The sequence below is a fragment of the Ischnura elegans genome, chromosome 1 (assembly GCF_921293095.1).
Source record: "Ischnura elegans chromosome 1, ioIscEleg1.1, whole genome shotgun sequence".
Classification (NCBI taxonomy): Eukaryota; Metazoa; Arthropoda; class Insecta; order Odonata; family Coenagrionidae; genus Ischnura; species Ischnura elegans.
The window spans coordinates 122,141,111-122,161,129 of NC_060246.1; the positions used below are offsets into that span (position 1 = coordinate 122,141,111).

The 20,019-nt window shown below is 37.6% G+C and overlaps 2 protein-coding genes across 8 annotated transcripts in view; one reads left to right on the forward strand and one right to left on the reverse strand.

The window, feature by feature from the left end:
- The first annotated feature begins 3,687 nt into the window (after positions 1-3,687).
- LOC124169075 (huntingtin-interacting protein K) lies at positions 3,688-6,038 on the forward strand. Its single transcript, XM_046547552.1, has 3 exons — positions 3,688-4,014; positions 4,304-4,411; positions 5,834-6,038. Exons 1-3 carry the CDS (start codon positions 3,856-3,858, stop codon positions 5,927-5,929), a joined length of 363 nt encoding a protein of 120 aa, XP_046403508.1. The 5' UTR covers positions 3,688-3,855; the 3' UTR covers positions 5,930-6,038.
- Positions 6,039-11,555: 5,517 nt separating this feature from the next.
- The window catches only part of LOC124169084 (E3 ubiquitin-protein ligase UBR2), a 115,407-nt gene continuing 106,943 nt past the window's right edge, over positions 11,556-20,019 (reverse strand). For all 7 annotated transcript variants that reach the window (XM_046547612.1, XM_046547604.1, XM_046547578.1 and 4 more), the window contains 5 exons: positions 18,464-18,744; positions 17,376-17,579; positions 16,691-16,931; positions 14,198-14,336; positions 11,556-12,490 (listed from right to left, as the gene is read on the reverse strand). In XM_046547612.1, the coding sequence (XP_046403568.1) occupies positions 12,255-12,490; positions 14,198-14,336; positions 16,691-16,931; positions 17,376-17,579; positions 18,464-18,744 (1,101 nt within the window). In that variant the 3' untranslated portion in view covers positions 11,556-12,254. The remainder of the gene's footprint in view (positions 12,491-14,197; positions 14,337-16,690; positions 16,932-17,375; positions 17,580-18,463; positions 18,745-20,019) is intronic.

Consider the following 20,019-nt stretch of genomic DNA (forward strand, 5'->3'; position numbering starts at 1 on the left):
AGCCACACGAAGGAGTGATTGTAATCCTTTCAATATCCCTTGATATCATTCCCTGATGGACGTAAATCGATACCTCAAGTGCTTTTCACGGTGAAGCCAGTACATAACTTTCGATAAACTTCTACCCACCTTTACAAGAGTATCCGTTCGCAAGCATTCATCAACTTGTTCAGCCTCACCGCCTTCTGCATGAGTCTACTTGTCGAGAGGCGCTGCCTGTTGGCACTATCTGCAAGTTAAGCGCCGAAAGCTCAACTAAATGTCGTAACCACACCACTTCAAGTTGTTTTATTACTCCACTTTATAGACCAAAACGCTGAGGAAAAGGTAGGCGTCAGGCTATCCGCGAGGATAACGGTTCAAGTTGCGAGTATTATTGCAAATGTCCGAGAGATACTTCGCTGTTTCGTATTCTGACTCCGCTTTCATCTGAACCGCCGGCATCGATCTCCATGTTGTGCGGACGACTTAAGGCCGGAAAAACTATTGTCGGTCAACAGAATTGATTCAAGTGCCTCGCCTACGTGGGTGCACATGTGAATTATTTAGACCGGTCGCTCTTCTCCCCTCGTACGAGTATCGTAAACACGGCACGTCGCCAGGGAGACAGGAGCCACGCCTACTGGCAGAGGAAGATAGGGACGAAACATAAATGCATTCGTTCTAGGGAAAAGCGCCTTTTCCCTCATAAACTCTTCAGTATGCGTAAAGAATATATTCACGCAAACACCTGATTATTTACCACGATAGGCAATCGATTCATCGATTAACGCGAAATGATATCTCGGAATTATGTTCATAGGGAGTTTAACAACAAGTCAGTGACGTAACTATTGGGGGATGAGGGGAATAGATCCCCCCCCCAAAGCCTCAGAGAAATAAAAATAATATTCAAAACTATTTTCTTGTTTTGACTTTATTAAGTAAATTTTAACGTAACCTTTTAATGAAACCCAAATTTAAGTGCTAAAATTATGTAAAATGTATTTGCAGGCTGTCATTATTCCAAAATTTTCCTAAAAGGGGGGTAGTGGATGGGAGGTCGCCCTTCCCCATCCCCTCTCATCCCCCCAAAGCATATTCCTAGTTACGCCACTGCAACAAGTCATAATAACCATGGAGGTTGACGCTACGTTGGAATACTTTCCAAAATCCAGCCCCGCAATCCTTCAGCAAGAGATTTTTTTTTAAAGAAAATTTTAATTCTACCCATAAATAATTTTACTTGCTCTAATTTTGGTATAAAAAATAACCCAATCAGCAATAAAAAGAATTATGTTTCGAAGCTTTTATACCCCCGAAAGCGTAAAGTCGGACATGAAATAGCAATAAGTACTCGTGCCGTGCAACAGGGTGGTTTCCTGTTATTTTTTAATTGCCTAAATCGAAAGATTATTACTCCTGGAGTACGCATTTCAGGCTCTTACATTTTTAAATGATGATATCTATTTTTCGCGATTAAATGAAAAGAGAAAATTTTCAAGCGCGCGAAAACGCGACGGCTAAGTATGAATGCTGGGATAAGCCCGTGTGACGTCATTCTGGTTCCCGCTGCCGTCGTGTGAGGTGACCTTGGGGCGAGGCTTTGAGCGCCGCTACGATGCAAGCGGCTAGCAGGTAGCAAAGTACCCAGCTAGCAGATGGCGCTTGGCTGAAATAAGGATTATAATTACCCTATCAAGCGAAGGAAACTATCCGACCTCCGAAGCAATTTAATAGGCGATTATTAAGAGATTTTTCCCTGAGCTCGAGCATGTGTGCAGTTGTGCCTCATTCATGCATTAGTAATCTCAGACAATGTAAAACTCCTATCTATTCGTATAGAAATTCGTATATGGGTTCCTGTGACGTCACGTGGAATGGCATCGCATGGGCGCCAATCTGGCCTTTTTCAAATGAGGTTAAAATTGATCGTTCGTTTAAACTGAGGATTTCTAAAACCAAATAATTTTTATATTATGAATACACTAATGGTGGGTAACGAATCGCAATCAATGCCTTTCGTTTTCTCTGATGAAGAAAACTACCCTAATGAGCTCGCTGATTCCAGTATCGGTATAATATCGGCAAAATTTCGTAAAGCTCCCTTGTGCCTTCTGTCTCACCCCACCTAAGAGCTTTACGGCTGTACTATGCATAGCTGTTCATCTTCTTCAATGCTGGCATCCCATAAAGCGCATTAGCGTTTTTGGGGCTACTTTTTAGGGTCCATATGGGAGAGACGGGTTCGGATATAGATCCTAAGGAAATTAAAGGTATTGAGATATGAAACGCATAAGCATGGAAAATAAAACGGCTGAAGAAAAAATTGCATGCCTCGTAGCTGATGTCCATTTTTATGAACAAGTAAGATAGTTTAAGGCTTAACTACGTAAATATCTATAATTATGAATGCATAGACGTATTTTTCTCGAATATTTAACTTCATAAAAATAGTTTCACCGTTATGAGATATCAATCATCTCAACATTTTTGTATTTCCTCATTATTTTTTCGAGCTAAAGAATTTGAAAATTATAATCCTAATGTGCACTGAATGTGAAGTACGTAACTCAAAGTTATAAATGACTGAAGTGATTAAGTATACGAATTACTTAATAGTTATTAAAAACCTATTTCATTATAAAGTGAATGAATTTTGTTTGGAAAACCTGATTTAATTAGTAAAATATATTTTGTAGACCCTCATCAAATAAAGGGGTCCAGTTCATTTAATCAATTTTTAAAGTAAAACTTTGTTTATTTAGATTATTGCCATGTTTGATCCAGTACGTGCGTTTCGAAGGTAGTAACTTAAAATTTTGTTTGTACAAATTGAATTAATATTAAGATTTTTAGCTTCTAAAACAAGCGTGTACCTCGGCCGGTGGGGTAATGTTGACTAACTGTTCATCTTCTTCAATGCTGGCAGCCCATAAAGCTCATTAGTGTTTTTGGGGCTGCTTTAGGTGGCGGAGGGGTAATGTCCGGGAACGTCGCGGGTTCGAATCCCGCCTAGGTAGGTGTTCCCTTTCCCAGGGCATGGATGTTTGTGTCGTGCGTTATTAAATCATCCGTTTTAAAGGTCTTAATGTGCTGTTTACGGGGAAGTTGAAAATAAATAAATAAAATACGTAAAAACGAAACCTAGCAAGATAACTACAAATAGCATAAAATAAATTGGTTGAATCGCGAATACATCGATGAAGATATGTTGTTAAAATTCACCGTTTTACATTAAAATCAGATCTTGTCTCGCAGTACAGTTCAAATAGAGAAGCGCCATGGATTCAGGTTGAATAAAGCTTGATTTGATATGTACGCAGAAGGCAGTTTTAAATACGGTGATCGACACATAGCCGAATACTGGGGAAGCAACTGTTTGCGCACTGGGCTAGAAAATATTGTATTGGGGTAGTAGCACGCGCACTACGAAGTATAATCGGCCGATGGAATAGCGACATCCGTTTTTTATATTCGTAATCAAGGGGACTCTATTACATTAATTGTAATATTCGTGTTCGTAATAGCACACTTATCGCACCAGAATGTCTGGTAAGAGTAGTGCTACGAGAAGCTCACAGAGGACTCTGAGTACGTTCGATCGAAGCACGACATCTCTTGAGGGAAACAACTACTAGACGAGGAGCGAGGTCTCTGTTGACGCAATAGACTATCGTTCGATAACTCGATGCGACAACTTAAACGATTGGAACTGGTACGTGGTGACGTAAACACGGGAACGGAATTTAACGGACTAGATCAACGCGAGGGACGTGAGGTGAGGAAGACTTGTAACCTTGTAACCGCACGAGTATCCCTGTGTACGCGACTGAGAATTTTTCGGAATTGAAGCATAAATTAGTTCAAATAGTAATGGCAGACGACGAGTGTATAGGAGATGGTAGCGAGGATTTGGAGCAAGAGAAGTCCCAGAAAAAAGTGGCCAAATATGACAGTGGGGCGGCAGATTTAGAAAAGGTCACAGACTATGCGGAGGAAAAAGAAATTTCAGCGTCTGATGCATTTACGGGTGTAAGTAAATGACTTATTATGTTATTGTTATATCAAATTGGCTTAATTCTCTCAAAAATCACTGTTAGCCAAACATTTAACGAACATGCAGTGTTCGCCGCTGGCATGCATATTTTGTGGTATATATGATTAATGTGATTGTGCATTCATTTAATTCTTATAGTTTTATAACTCTTTTGAAGATAGTTATTTCATCGTCGATTAAACCTTCACCTGAATAAAATTAGAAATGAGAATTTGTTACTGTGCATCGACTTATTTCCTTCTTTTTCCTTTGGTCGCATAATAGGCTATGACGCTGATTGGTGACCGAAGAAATAAGGAAGCGGCGGAAAAAATGGCTAAAGAAAGAGAGCTTCTGAAAGTGTCTATTAAAAAAGAGGATGTTGAGTTAATAGTAAGTAATTGCATTAGGGTAGTGTTTATTTTAAGGGGATAAAGTAAGTGGTCTAGAAAGAGAGAATTTTATTTTGCTCTTTTGTATTCATATCTTTGTTTTTGAAAGCTGGAGCCAAGGCTGTCAGGTTATTTTCTCTTGGATGTAGACTAACTTGTTATTAGTGGTCTAAGATTAATAAGGGTGACAATAGTGTTGGGTGGGGAGTGTGGCAGGGTAGACTATTGGGCTGCTGACCGGAGGTTCCTGTTTTCAAATCCTTGGGTTCATCCCAAAACTCGGAATACAATTAATTTTTTTATAAATAGAAAATGAAAAAATCCTCTACTTGCCCAAAAATTTACCTATCTCCACTTTTTGTCATTTTTGAAATGGAAAACGTTTTGATGAGGACAAGATTATTGATGGAAAGAAGAAATTTGGTGGATGGGATGTGCGGGATTGGGCAAAAAAATTCTGGCCTTGGTTGTGTGACATGGCAACCCCTTACCAATTTATTTGAAGCTTAAGAATTTACGTCTAGTTTACCCTCTCTGCTCATCAGTATGTTGGAAAACAGTTAAAATACATTCCTGGAGAGCAGAAACCCTTCCCAGGTCACTTTTCAAGTCAGGATCTTTAGGCCAGCAAGCAACTGAACCACCACAGAAGCCTGAAAGTGATCACAGTTGAAGGACCAAAATCTGTGAACAATACGGGGTTCCTTGACAAGTAACTTAGGTAATTTCATTCATCGTGAAACATTGTGTTGAAATAAAATTGTATTAAGTAAAATTTCTTTCCCAATCCATTTACCATTGGTTCCTCGAAGTAAGGGCTCAAGCATTGCAAGCTGTTGGAGATTAGAATCACTTCCGAGGAGGGGTTTGTGACTGTGGTGGCATGTTGCAGACCTTAAGTATGTCGAGGATATAGCATCTACAGTCAGTGTTGAAGATAAAATAATTTTACTGATTTAAGGAATTTGTTTGTTATACTTTGTATTTAAGTAAAAGAAAGCACTCAAATGACCAATCCACAGAAAGTAGTGAATTTTCTCCTCAGTAGCTGAAATTAAAGGGAAAGCCAAGGTTGTAATTTCACTGGAGGACATTTAGTAAATGTACTATACAAATATAAAGGTTCCATTGATGTTGATGGAAATGAAACCTTGGTTACAATGGTGGGTCAGCAATTATAAGCTGTCTTTGGGGAAACTAAAAATTGAAATATTCTTGGAATTTAAATGTGGCCATTGGGTCAGCAGTAGTGTGGGAGGAGTTGCCACTCACTCCCCTAACCTAGGAGCTGTAATGCTGAATTCTACAGGCTGTTACTATGTGACTATTCTTAATTTCCTCCGTGATGCACTAAGCTGAATCAAAGCTTAGTCAAACATAATGCTAGCTACTTATTTGCTATGGTAATTCTCTCATTTTTCAGGTAAAGGAAATGGAAATTCCAAGGAGTAAAGCTGAACACACACTCCGTGAGCACCATGGGAATATTGTAGAGGCCTTGCTTTCCTTGACAAATTAATCTTTTTAATGTAATTTTTCTAAACTTTTCTCACTTAAATAATAGCTCTGGATACTTTTTTGTTTGTGATTATTGATTCAACTTTTGTAAATAAATTAAATAATTGCAATTTTCTGAATCAATTATTTATAAAAACAATGTGAAATTTTGTTAATTATTCTTTACTATTTTTACTCAAATAGGAAAAAAGGGATGATATGGGTAATAAAACATCCAAAAACAAAATAATTCATAAAAGAAGGAAATCGGTGACAATGAGAATTAGGAAAAAATGTGAATGACAAATGATCAATGACAAGCAAAAAGAACAATGATTATGAAAAAATAATGAGGTTTAAGAGTGGAATTAAAGGGAATCCCAAACTTTATTTGGGCACAATCACCAAGCGAGAGAAAGTTACTTGTCGTAGTTTTTAGAAAATACTGTGATGGTTTGGGTGAAGTGACACTTAACCTATACAGTTGAGGCCCATTAGAGTGAGTACTGCATATTGTTAGAATCTCATTAAATGAGGGCTTACGTAGTCCTCTTTCTTCATCAGAATAGTTTCTTTTGTTCGCCGGGAGTATCAGAATCTCCTTGTTTCTGAGAAGACTGGTTAGGCATCACTTCTACCTGAAGACGCCTGGTGGAATCCTGGCAAAACTGTTGTCACCTCTGACAACAAAACGTGACGAAAACCCAGGAAATGGAGAGATCCACGAATTCTGAATGCCATGGAAGACTACGAGACCCATTATACTTTGGTAAATAAAATACCGTTGTTTCCATGTAGATATACTACTCCCTTGATTGATTCCCCTTCCCCAATTTTTGGAGCTTCATTTTTTAATTTCGGGAGCACTAAGTTAAGCAAGGCTGTTTTTGCTCAAATTATCATCATAAGAAAAATTTTACTCTCAAGAGTACAACTTTATTTTTAAGACATAATTTTGAATTTGAGAGAAAAAGCATTTCCCAGAGAACTCCAAGCTATCAGTAAAATTTAAGCATGTAACAAACTGGAATTCTTATTACTCTTACATTTATGAATAATTCGTTTCATTTTGAAATAAAAACAGAAAAATACCGAATCTAGTAATTCCGCAATTTGTGACAGCCCAGTCATTTTGTCAGGATGACAAAAGTCAAGTTCGTAAAATTATATAAAATCTTTAGTTGCAGAGGTACTTCCATGCACTACATTTCTACATTGAAGATTTTTAACTGTAAATTATTTCATGATTTATTTGCAAAACCTTTACTTTCAAAGAATTAGGTCAAAAAATAAAAAAGATGGAACTTATGGAGGATAGTTAGGTTGAATTTTTGATGGGACGCAGCCCATCTTTCTCAAGAGAGAAGCGGAACAGGAATGACTGGGGGAAACAAATGAGGAAAGGTACAAGGGAGAGGGTAAAAATGGAGGGAGGAAAAACGGTTGACAGGGATTGGTGGTCCCCTTGGTGCCTTTCATTACAAGCTTGCTAATGCTGACACAGGGTTTCTTTCAACCATTGCCTCCCTACCCTTACCTAATGGTGCACATGACCTCAGCAGTCTGTTACCTCCTAAAAATACCATACCATAGATAATTCAGAACATACAGGACCTACGATATCCTGAAATTAAGATTTTTCTGATGTTTGCATCACTTTTTTAACCTTTTCCCTACTATACACGTGTGGATGTTTCCTGACCCGGGAGAGGATGGCCTTATATTTACGTGTGAGATTTTGCTAGCCAGGAGAACAAAAGCTGTATGTACATATACGTTTTCTAGCTCTCCCCCTTTTAGGATGGTCGTATACGACGTCTTTGTTTCGGGACCCAACCCTGCAGGGTTTAGGATTTACCCTCGGAATCCGGGAGCAGGTACCTGGACCCCTTGTCCTTTATGACCCCTCTTAGTGGTAAGGGACAGCGGTCATTCAATTGTTTATCCAGTCAGGTTTCGAAATAAATATTTGGTCATTTCTCAAGAAAAATAAACTAAGAATTGAATTATTTGTCTTTTGAGCAGCGTTTACAATTTTTAAACGAAATTCTACGATAAATATTAACTTATATCTCGAGTTATATATAAACATCAACATGGAAATTGTTGCTGCGTTAATAATGGCCTTAGAACTTAGTTTAAAATTTGACAATGCTCAGATAAAAATGAGGAATTCAATTCAAAGTCTGTAATTTACGTGCAAGCAACAATTATCCATTTGCTAAATACATATAAGCAATACATAAGTTGACCGCGAACCAATGCCGCAGGTATGGCCGTAAACCCGGAAAGGAGGGAGCACAACTACTCTTGGAGTCCGAGATAATGCGAAGTCCCTGCGTGGAGGGGTCGAAAAAGGTTCAGCGAGACCCTTCTTAACAAATGCCCTCCAAAAATGCTCCGTACCACGAGAAAGAAGAGTCTCTTGGGGCTCAGTACAGCAGTCATGCTAAGACGAAAACTCCACCGTCTCGAAAGGGTTAAAGTGAGAAATTTAGCTAACCTCACAACTGCCATTTCGACTGCGAGTGATAAATGAACAAAAACAGCTTATGAGCCTTGAAAATTTTCTCTCTTTGAATGTCTGCTCATTAAAAAAAGAATATTCAGATGAAATTTTAGCAGGAGTAGATGGAGTCAGCTGGGTAATGCCTCTCTATCGGCATCCTTCTGCAAATGCAGGCCAGGACCCTCGACTCACAAGCCACGTGATTAGTCTAAATGTAATTTTTTGCTCTCCCATTTCTGATAACAACAGCAGAACATTTTTGCATTAAATTCGATTTAATGGTACTAACCCATTCCTGAGTTAAAAGGAACTGCTGTATCTTTCACATTTTGAATTTGACTTCATTGATTACGTGACGACTGACAACACGAGTTAATCTCCAAGGGTATTCACTTTAACTCCTGTTCTGTTAAAAATAAAAGCTTTCCACCTTTCAAATCTAAGCTAATAACAATTCAAGGCCAAACCATGTTTCATTTAAACCCACTGAGATAAAAGTTGAGTCAGTTTTGATCAGCGTGCCACGTAAGCAGCTTTCCTCTGACTCCATTCGTCCCACGGATGTGGGGTAAGCCTGCAGAATGAGACAATGCATGCTGCTTTCACTATCGTGTTGAATCACCATCAACTTACGCAAATACTAGAAATACGATTATCTTTTTTGGATAACTTTAGAAGCCAAAATTTTGGTATAGGAAAATTTTCAACGGCTCATTTAGGCATTATTTCACTGGGGTGACAAAATATAAAGTTGGCAAAATTCTAGAAAATATTCCGTTAGAGTTAGTTATTCCTTAGTTCATAATGCTGGGTAAACTATCATCTACTTTAATTATAATTAATATCTAATGAACAGCATCTCTAATTATTGAAAACTTATTATTCTTCATTAGCATTTCCGTGAAATGTGTGCACAGCATGCCCATTCGTGTGACTAAAATCGACAGGCGTGCTGCAATCTTCTCATAGAAAAGTTATCCTACAAGTCGTAAAAGTGAGGTATTTCAAGAAATTGGACTGTAAAAATGTTTTGTAACCGATCTCATCAAATACATGAAAAGTTTCTTAAACAAGGTTGAAAATAAATGGTTTCATATGGGGTCATTCACGGGACAAAAAATAATTGGTGTATTAGTGAGGCCATCGTATAACTGAGATTTGAATATCTGAGGTTCTACTCTAATTTAGCAAGTGGAAAGCATACACAAAGAACATTAAATGATCCACCTAATCTCATATTGTTTAAAGTTATGCGATAGAAAACCTGGAAGAAAATTTCATATTAGAGTATGTGCACGTTTTTGGGAAGTGATCTTAAAAAAAAATTTAATCCTCAATTAGGCTAAATTCCGAGTCTGAGAATAGAGAGGTACTTTTTAAGCGAGATATTAATTATTAAAACTTGCAAAATTAATGATGCGCTGAAACACCAGTCAGCCATATTCTCAAGGCTGTGACGTCATTTTGTTTGATGTGTTCTCAGGCATACCTTGTTCTTTAGGGTGAGCCCCTCTACAGCGTACACTAAGTTTGGAAAGAAGCCATGGAATGGCTTATGAACTAGATTAAACGTGTGTACATGCCATCATCTACATCTTTTAATTAATTTATTTCTCGGTTACGCTGCCGACAAGTCTCTATCAACTTTTCTAACTTGAACTACCTAATCGTATTTCTTACTCATCGGTTCTCGCATTTGCGTTCGTTTGCAGATTTATAGTGACATTAAAATTAAGAGACACTTAAACAGTGATGATCCTTGAAAATAGTATGACTTAATTCGTGAAAACTAAGTCACTAATTAGTAACAAATTAACAATGAAAAGTAATCGTCTGTAAGTATGAAAAGTAATCGTCTGATCTAACTATCAAAAATTTGATATCCAGCCCGAGAGATTTCCATCATTCATCCGGACCAAGTTTTCAATAACATTATTTTTAGATATACCTCACAAATGCTATTCATAAACCTCAACCAAGCAAATGTATATCTGACTGACATATCTCTGTTAGCGAAATGAAAATAACTTGTAGAAATATTGAGATAACCAGAACTCTGCTTTTGAATACATTAATTCTACGAAAGAACAAATACGTCGATAAAAAGTGGGTTTTTTTTTAAGAAATTAAGATCAGATTACTGCTTAGACTGGACCAAAATGTAACTTCAGTTATTTGTGCTTACGTTTCAGACCTTAAATAGCCCAGAAGAAGAAGAACCCAGCTCAGTAGCGGCAATTAAATAATGAACTATGGATATTCATCCATTCACCACGGGTCATAACTGAATATGAAAAATTATTTTTCGCGAGTCAGTAGGTTAAATAATAATAGAATAGAAAATAGTTAAATAGATAAATTAAATAATGATCGGTATTTGAAATTATAATAATACAAATATCGATAGTTATCTACGTACCGGCACTTTTACTTCCGTAAACCTTCGAATCGTGCTAACAAACTTTTGACCAATTACCTACTGTAAACAATCTTACTTAATTCACTTAGACCTAATTTCCAATTAGGTTTCCCGTTGATTGCTCTTTATTATGAATGAGGCAACACAACAAAAAAGCTCCAGTTCAACATAAAAACTTCGTGCCGAGGCATGTAGGTATAGTCCAACATAATCAGCACGGTCAATCATTGAAGTATCCACCTTCGGGATATTATTTGAAGAAACCTTCACGGAACCTTATCCATGATAAGCACTTAAACGTATTTCACTTTACACAGATCAGATCCACCAACTTTTTCCAATGCACACATAGTTTATGGTATCATAAACACGATCATAACACGATTGACACCTTGCATGCTGATGAGATAGAACAGAATGACGTCACATACCAAGGAGCCAATAGATGAGCGTTTTCGTCTGCCCAATATCGTTGCGAAAACAATGCATATTAATTATTAAACAAACTAAGCAACAATTAATGCTGTTAATCGAAAGTAATGATATTTACGATACACTTTATCGAATAAACTGCATTTCAATCGTATTCCTCCCGGGTGCACATACTCTAATAGTCTGAGAGATTGTCAAGAGGCTGCAGGCGTTCCTAAATTTGAAATATGGATGATATTAGCTGATAAAATATGAACTCAACCTAGATACTGAAGGAAAAAAGCCAAAAATAATTAAATGTTATTTATTAACATTGTAGGCATCTAATAATCAACAACATTCAATCACGTGATTAGTTTAAATTTCAGATCTCACTAGGAAAGTATTGTTCACAACCTTTCAAAAAAATAAAATAAAAGACATGATGACACTCAAATTTCATTGATTCTTTGTATTACTTAAAGCTAAATTCACATCTAGTCCATCATTTTCTTCCCACTTGACTAACACACAAAGCTTATAACAAAAAAAACCAAACTGAGATGACAACGTTGCTTTTCAGGGAAGATGATTTGACCATGATTTATGCAGAAAAAGAATACCTGATTTATACATACACTCTCAAGCAATGACCTGCGTCCTCTTAGTTACACGATTATCTTCCTGGCATTGCACATTCTTCAACAGGAGTTGCATTAACTGTGCTCTTAGGTAATCTAAAGACATTCTGGGGCAAGTGGGCTTAGCAGTTCTTCAATATCAGTCTGACACCAACACTCTGAGTGCCTCTTGTTCCATTTAATAGGGATGGTCTCCAGCCAGGATGTAATTCAGTGCTCGGCAGCTTTAAGAAGCAGGTCTTAAAATAGCACCACTTTCACCAACTATCATCACTGATCCAGTTTAGCACTCATTCTGCTCCGAGAGTAAAATCTGTGAAATGAATAATGAAATGGGTTTGACCACAAAATAGATTTCCTTTGGCATTCACAGGTACTGCCATTGCATGGTCATGAGTAAATGGTGAGTAGGTGATGTATTTGGAGCTGTGGGAGATGAAGATGCATCTAACGCCCTTGCCACTTCCTCGGGGAGGGCGTGAGATAACCAGAGGGCATGCAACTTGGCATAACGTTCATGACAAAGCCACAAGGGATTTCCTCTCCTAAGGCCAGGATCACTCTCACCATAACGATCCAGATATGGAGCTAAAAGTAAACAGCCTGGAAATAAATGAGACCACTTTAGAATTCTGTACAAAGCCAGTTGACATAAATAGAACTATATTAAAATACTTCCCCCGCCTAAGCAATGATAAAATAAGAATGCACTTGCTTGACTCGCGTACCAACCAAACCCATTGCCCTTACCCTCCCAGCTCTGCTTGCCAAAATAAGAGCTGTGTGCCACCATGGGTACTTATCATAGGTTTACCACCCCCACTCCATGCTAACTGATGAAATTAGTAGCAAAATCACACATAGGATCAATAGTGTTTGGGAGTTACAGACAACAAACCCATGTACAGATTTACTTGGCAAGTACAAAAAATAGGTAGCTGAATAAATTTATTAGAGCTAAAATCGAGTGCCTGTTTGATTTAAATGTATTTTTTTCGGAAAAATATCCAGCATAAAAGTGGTAGTATCAATTCAGTCAAGATGAGGTATGAACATCTTGACCCTCAAGCACTCACATGGTAGAAGTTATGAGTTCAGAATTTCAGAAGTTGACACTAAGCTCAAAAACCGTAACAAAGGTTTGCTTTGACGTAACATCCTCAAGAGAAAAATTTCAAATGAATGTCTAAATTTGATATTCTGCTTGAAAAGCACAGGTTTGAATGAGACAGATAATAAGAGTATCATACTTCTCATTTAAGTTATTTGTATCTAAACTCAAGTATGCATACTTTGCACCAACAGTAAAAAGGAAAAACAGGAAATTTTTTTAATAAATAGAATTTTTATGTAAGTCTCTGAAAGCATTTAGCAGAGAAAATTAAACTAAAAAAATTGATTTACTTGACCGATTTGTGTTTACAGCATACTCCTAGGCTAATGATGGGGAGAAGCGGCATGAATAATTGGAAAACATGAATAATCCAAAAGTTCACTTCGATTTCATGTAATTTTCATAATTCATTAAATCAAACACATTATTATTATTTATGCACATTGCCTGTTATTTTAGGTTGCTTTCCTGAATCATTCATCGCTATCTTTTCCCAACCGCACGAGAGCAGGGATTCAAAAAATTAGTTTGCACAAATGCTTCAAAACAGCTGCACGACATTGGAAATTGCACTTTCAGCTACCACGCTGCGTAGTCGCATCTCGAGCAAGTCTCCTGATCACTGAACGCGATCACCACCATAATGTTTAGATAACATGAACACGGAGTTCCCGTGCGATCACCCCATCGCACAGCAGGGGTTATAGGAAACCGGGACTCTTGGCAATTTGTCTACACAGGCGAGTGCCTGTTTGACCTTGACTAGTTGCGGCGTAAACATGTCCGAGTGCAGACGAAATCTCCGGTTCCTTTGGGCCGTATTCAACCGAATAAGAGACCACGGCAATAATTGCATATTTACGATACGAAATATATAAATATAGATTGTAAACAACAATTCTCTTAATTTGCGACTAGTTAAACATTGAGGAATCTTTTAAAATTAATCAAAGAGTTTTTTCTCACCACTGATCGTCATCTGCAAGAGGATTCTAATGGAAATAATAAGCCCCATGTAGCCTTGCATGAAAAGGCAAATATGCCTGTGCTTTTGGGTCTGATTAAATTTTTTATAAAGATCGCGGAAAACATTGAAGATGCGTAAAACACAAGCACAAATAAGCTGCAACACTGATAAACTGCACCCGGATAATCAGGAACTGCTGTATTTCATTAGTTAACCAAAATAAACTGACCTTTGACTGGTGTTGAGATGATGAGTACTTCACACTCTCTGACCCGCAGGAAAAGACCAACACCAGCACCACAATGATGTGCATGGTAATTACATGCACCTACGAGCATTTTATTTATGTGCATCTGGCAGCAGTAACTCTGAAAAAATTTGTCAAAGAAGCAAAATCATCCAAATGTGCAAATGATAAATTTCTTACGCATCAGGTTTTAAGATTGAGTATAACTAACAACTACCCATCTATTTTTAGCTGGATTTCAACTTTTAATAATTCATGGCCTCTACATGAAGCAAGAACAAAATATTTTAACTAAATATCATACTTTCAAAAGTTGAAAAACTCAAACATAAGCATCAAACAATTCCCAACTATCACCTCTATAGCATAAAGTAAAGATATATTATACTAATTTATGTAGTCATACACTGTACATTATTCCACTTCAAATGGTAATACACCCATGTCTAGTATAGCGCAATTTCGATATAGCGCAAATTCGTTCCTCGGGGAAACATTGCAACGCAGTGTAGCCTAATCAAAATTTTTAAACGCTCTCGTGATAAAACGTGAACTTGCGCTAAGTACACACGCAATTTCTATCAATTTACGCATGTTAATATTATTTCTTGCCTCAAATCTTCTTTTTTGTTTATATATTAATCGAAATTCATTGCTGTGCAATTGCCAAAAGTATTACTCGTCATTGGGTCCAGATAGCTGGCCTACCGAAGATTTATCTCGTCTCCTTAACAGAATGATAATGAATAATTTAGATCGTTAATTAAGCGTGGGGCTAGTGGAAATGAGTTTTTTTTCAGCAATACGGTTTGAGACGTATTTTTGCCGTCGTAGGTTACCGGGCGATTGACTTCCAGGTAGAGGGTCTACGCTAAAGCCTTCAAGGTCATCGGTATTCACGGGGGAGAAATGGAGCGGTGGCCGAGTTGCGCATGAATAGCATCAACACATAAAAGGGTCCACTATAGAGTCTCAAACACAATGGCTTCGTTCCCTCCCTGCAGTCATAGGCCTTCTGCGTCTCAGGAATACAGTTCAGCAGAAGAAGGTGATTTAGATAGAGCCATACAGAGTAAAAACCAAGAGAATATGGCAAAAAATAGGAATGCGTGTAGAAAAATCAAGAATTTATCAAGAAAAACCATTAACCTAGAAGAGGACTTGAGAGAGGTCAATTGCTTTGAAAATGGAGAGCGTCAAAGCGATATTGCGTGGAAGTTTAAACTCACGATGCCTTATTTTGAATAAAGACGAAGCTAAAATATCAGTGACCTCAGCCGCACCAACTTCAACCAAGCGGTCTACACATACGGAAAGTTCATGGTAAATCAGTACAAAAAGACGAGAGTGGTAATCGCTCCGAGACATTAAGTGAAAGCTCCAGTTGGTTCCAGAATTTAAACGGCAAGCAGGTATTTTCAGTGCGGCGATATCAGGTGAATCTGCAAGTGTTGATAGTGCGGCCACCACAACATTTTCTGATGAACTACAAGCTGTTATTTAAAGTGGCTCCTTTCCCCCTCAACTAGTTTTTATTGTTGACGAGACGATATTCTTTTGGAAAAGAATGCATTCTCGTTCATTCATTTTCAGGGAAGGAAAACCTGGGTCAGGTTTCAAGGCATTTAAAGACTGTTTCACGTAGCTGCTAATGACTCGGAGGACTTCAAATTAAAATGATTTATCATTCATAAACTCCGCTAGCTATGAAATGGCATTTAAAGTAGCATTTTCCTGTCATTTCGATGAGCTACAAAAGGGCCTGGGTGACACAACAGTTGTTTTTAGACTAGTTTGAAAAATCGTCAACTGCCGGCAACGCATTACGATCCCCTGAGATAGCAGATGTTAGCCCACCCGCACGACAGGATGGAATTTCGAAAGCACGTAAGAATTTTTTTTAACGTGAATAAAAGTCTTTGAATGCGTGAATACTATCTTTAAAGATGTTTTAAACTATAAATATTTATAGAAATAATGTTTTCTAAGGCTTTTTATGGGAATATAGATGTTTTAGAGGAAATTCAATACCAAAGACCTATGCTACCAGGAACGCATCCCTATCTTCCCTATGTTAAAACGCTCTCGTATAACGCAAATTCGTATAGCGCAAAGACCCCAAGGAACGCATCCCTTGCGCTATACGAGACATGGGTGTAATTAAATTAATGCCTCAAGCAATATAATTCATCGTTAAAATATTAATAAAGAAATATCACCTTAAGATCAGTACTAATTAGTCATTAAAGGTTACCAAAAACTAGACCCCACATGCTTTCATGATTATATAGTACATTAAAACTGTTCAAATTGAATTTTAATATATTGGAAAATAGCAGACTTTCATTTATAAATCACATATATTAAAAAATCTGCAATACTCCTTCTTTCTAAAACATTACAAGTGAACTTTAAATGCTAATGGCTCTTTAGAGCAAGAGATACTAAGTCTAAATACACAGCAGAACTCCTCACCTGAGAACACAAAATCTCGCCACAAACAAGACACAGGGTAGGATTCCGGGAATCTTCACGGTCTGAATTTGGACATGCAAATAGAGATGCTTTATTTATCAGTTCACTATAATCCTCAGGAAGGGTGACTAACTGATTGACCCCAAGAGGCTGACGAATACTGGCAGGTCCTTTCCTTTGGTCTAAGGGTTTTGATACATTCTGTTGAAGAAGTCGTTTCAACCGGCGATTTCTAGACCACCTGAAATGGATAGTAGCTTAATTAATAGTGGCAGATCGAGGCTTGATAACGTGGAAGGTATTCATAATTGAAAAATATGAAACATCTTTATTTAACTACATGTTTCAACACAGAGTCATCACAAGTACAAGACCTTTCTTATTAATTGAAAAATATTTCTTCCCAATTCTATTCAAAGCAATACAATTTTTGTCTAACAGAGCCATCATCAGTTGCAAATCAAAATGCAGTGAGTATTGAATAAAACTAGAAAAAAGCTTAATATTCTTTAATTTATGCATGTTTTTGATAAGAAATACAACTCTCTAAGTTAATTTTCACGTTACAATGGGCAATGAAAAAGAATAGTAGCTGCAAGCAATATTGATGAATACCTCCATTCTTCAAATTCCAACCCAAGGAAATGTAATCACTTGTCTTCAATAGCATTTAGACTTTACTCACCCAAGAGCTAACTGCTTACTGACGTCACACGATCCATCCAGTCCTAATGATGCAGGGCAGGTAGGAGAGTTATGTGACGGTGACAAACCAAGGTAATCACACAATGCATGGAATGTGGCACCCCCGGGAGTTTCCAGGGCTGAAGAAGGAGCCACACCAGATAGGAAATGGGCAAGCAGAGCGGAACAGCGCAGGAATGCCATACTAAAAGTGAGAAAAAAATTTATGAAATACCTCTGTAAAAACAAGAATGTTTGGATCTTTGGATAAGAATCACATGCAGAGAGCACAAACTGTTTCGGGGGTCAGTGTATGGCATATTGATACCAAACTTTCAAGCAGTTTTCCAACAACTTCACTTCCACTCATCAATATATGGGTAACTTTGCTAACCCTGAGGGTATTTCATGCAATATATTGTCAGACATTCTGACCACTAACAATAACACTTCATCCTCCACAGGCATTACTATAGAGACTGGTTGGTATGAGAATTGTGAATTAGTATAATAGCATAGATGATGGCAGTCAGAGACGGATCCAGGGTAGGGACAAGGGGGGGCTAAGTGGGGGTTAAAATTTCAGTGGTAGTGGGATTCGAAAAAATTACAATTCTATCTAGTGTAAATTGGATACCCAAGGAAGGGGCTATAGCCCCCTTAGCCCTCCCCATAGATCCGCCACTGATGGCAGAGAGTGTTGACATTATGCTGAATCTGATTACAGCTTGTAAATCACTTGGGAATAAGAATTCCTACGACCTTCAGATAAATATGAAAATAACATTTGCCTAAAAATAATTTTTTACATTCAAACGTGAAGCAATGCATTAAGTAATATAGACAACTTTAACATTATTCTTAAGATGTTAAGCTCTTTAAGACTTAGCAGTGATAGATTCTTCATAAAGCTCACTCTCTACTCTTAGATCTCAGGCCGCTCACTGCTTTCAATTAATTCAAACCTAAATTAATTTTTTATTATAGCTATGATGTCTGCAACAGCCAAGTTCAGTTACATTAAGAGAGAAACTACAATTTGTAATAAAACTGATTCCCTTGGAAATGATGGTGATAAATATATCCTACCTGTCATTAGCAACTTTCCTCCACAGAACCCTGGGATTAACATCTAAAATGGGACTTGGGTCCAGCCCAGCAGCGTCCCTAACACTGGCTGCTAATGTCTGGAAACCTTCAGCTCCAGCATATAGATTAGCCTCATCACCCCATGATGGCCCACAGGAGCTCTTAGCAGCAGCAGCAGCTCCATCAACTTCCATTGGTTCTTCTCTCAAACTTTCAAAGTCTGCTGTAAGAACTATCTTGATGATGTGAGACAGCAACACCAGCCGAAGAACATAGAGATCCTGTAATTTAACAGAAGTAAGAGGTCTTTATCTTAATAAACATAACTTCATTTGCCCATTAATGTAAATTTCAATATTGAGATGAGATTTTCAGGAGAGGGATCTAATATTAACTACATTTGGCATTTTCCTGCCTTCTGTTCCACTAGCAGACCCTTTGTTTAAAATTTACGCTTTGTTAGCAATGCACTCTCTTACTCAATGAGCACTTATCTCAATACCTGGGAAATTAGGGATGGACAGATCCAGGATTTTTTTCAGATACACATATGGACCAGATCCTTGATTTCAGCGATTGGATCATTGGATATTTTTTATGCAAGTGCATTTTTTATTTGATATTAGAGCAATGAAGTATTTTTTGGGTTGAAAAAATTATAGAAATGCTTTTTTAAAATCAAGTGCGGCCTGAAATTGAAAATATTATTGACATATGTACAGTGTGTCCTCGTTTAACGTCGTCCCGTTTAACGTTGTCTCACGATAACGTTGTCCAAAAATTGAAACCCTTGATCATTTAACGTCGTTATTGCTTCGCGATAACGTTGTTCAAATTATGCGCGGCGAAAAAAAAAATGAATGGCGAATAGGACGCAAGCGCATCTGATGTATAGTAAATATTACTATATTAATGCGATTGGTAATTTTTGCTTGACAGAAAAGGTTTGTGTGGGTAGCGTATGTTAAATATGCGTCTGAGCGAATAATTATCGCCTCATTTACCCATTATCCGTTTATTTTTCTGATGCCAGCCGAAAAAAATGTCCACGAAGAAGAGTGGCTATCCTGGCGGTTCTTCAGACGTGAAGAAAAAACGGCGATATTAGAACAAAAACTTGGTATTATTAAAAGAATTGAAGAAGGTGCAACTGCTGGAGAGATCGGTCGAGTTTTAGGTTTGCAGGTCGAGTTTTTACAATTAAATTTTCTTCTGTTACTGAAAATATCGATGTTTTGCCATTAAAATACTTTCTTTTTAGTTTTTATATTTCATTTAATAATGCCTTCCTCCCAACCTTTTCGTTATGAAAATTCGTTTCGTTTCGAATGAATCGTTATCATGCTGAAGTGAATAATCGGTAATGAATGTTTCTCGCGATTTCCGCCGGGTTAAAGAATTCATATCATCACGAAAATTGACTCGCCCTTCATCCTCGTGCTTCCGAGTGTCAGATTCAGATTTTTTTCGTTTTGGCCTGATTCAGGTGTCTCCCGATTGGTCACAAAGTCTGCTTAAAGTTACGGCTCCGATAATTGGCCTCCTTGGATTCTCGC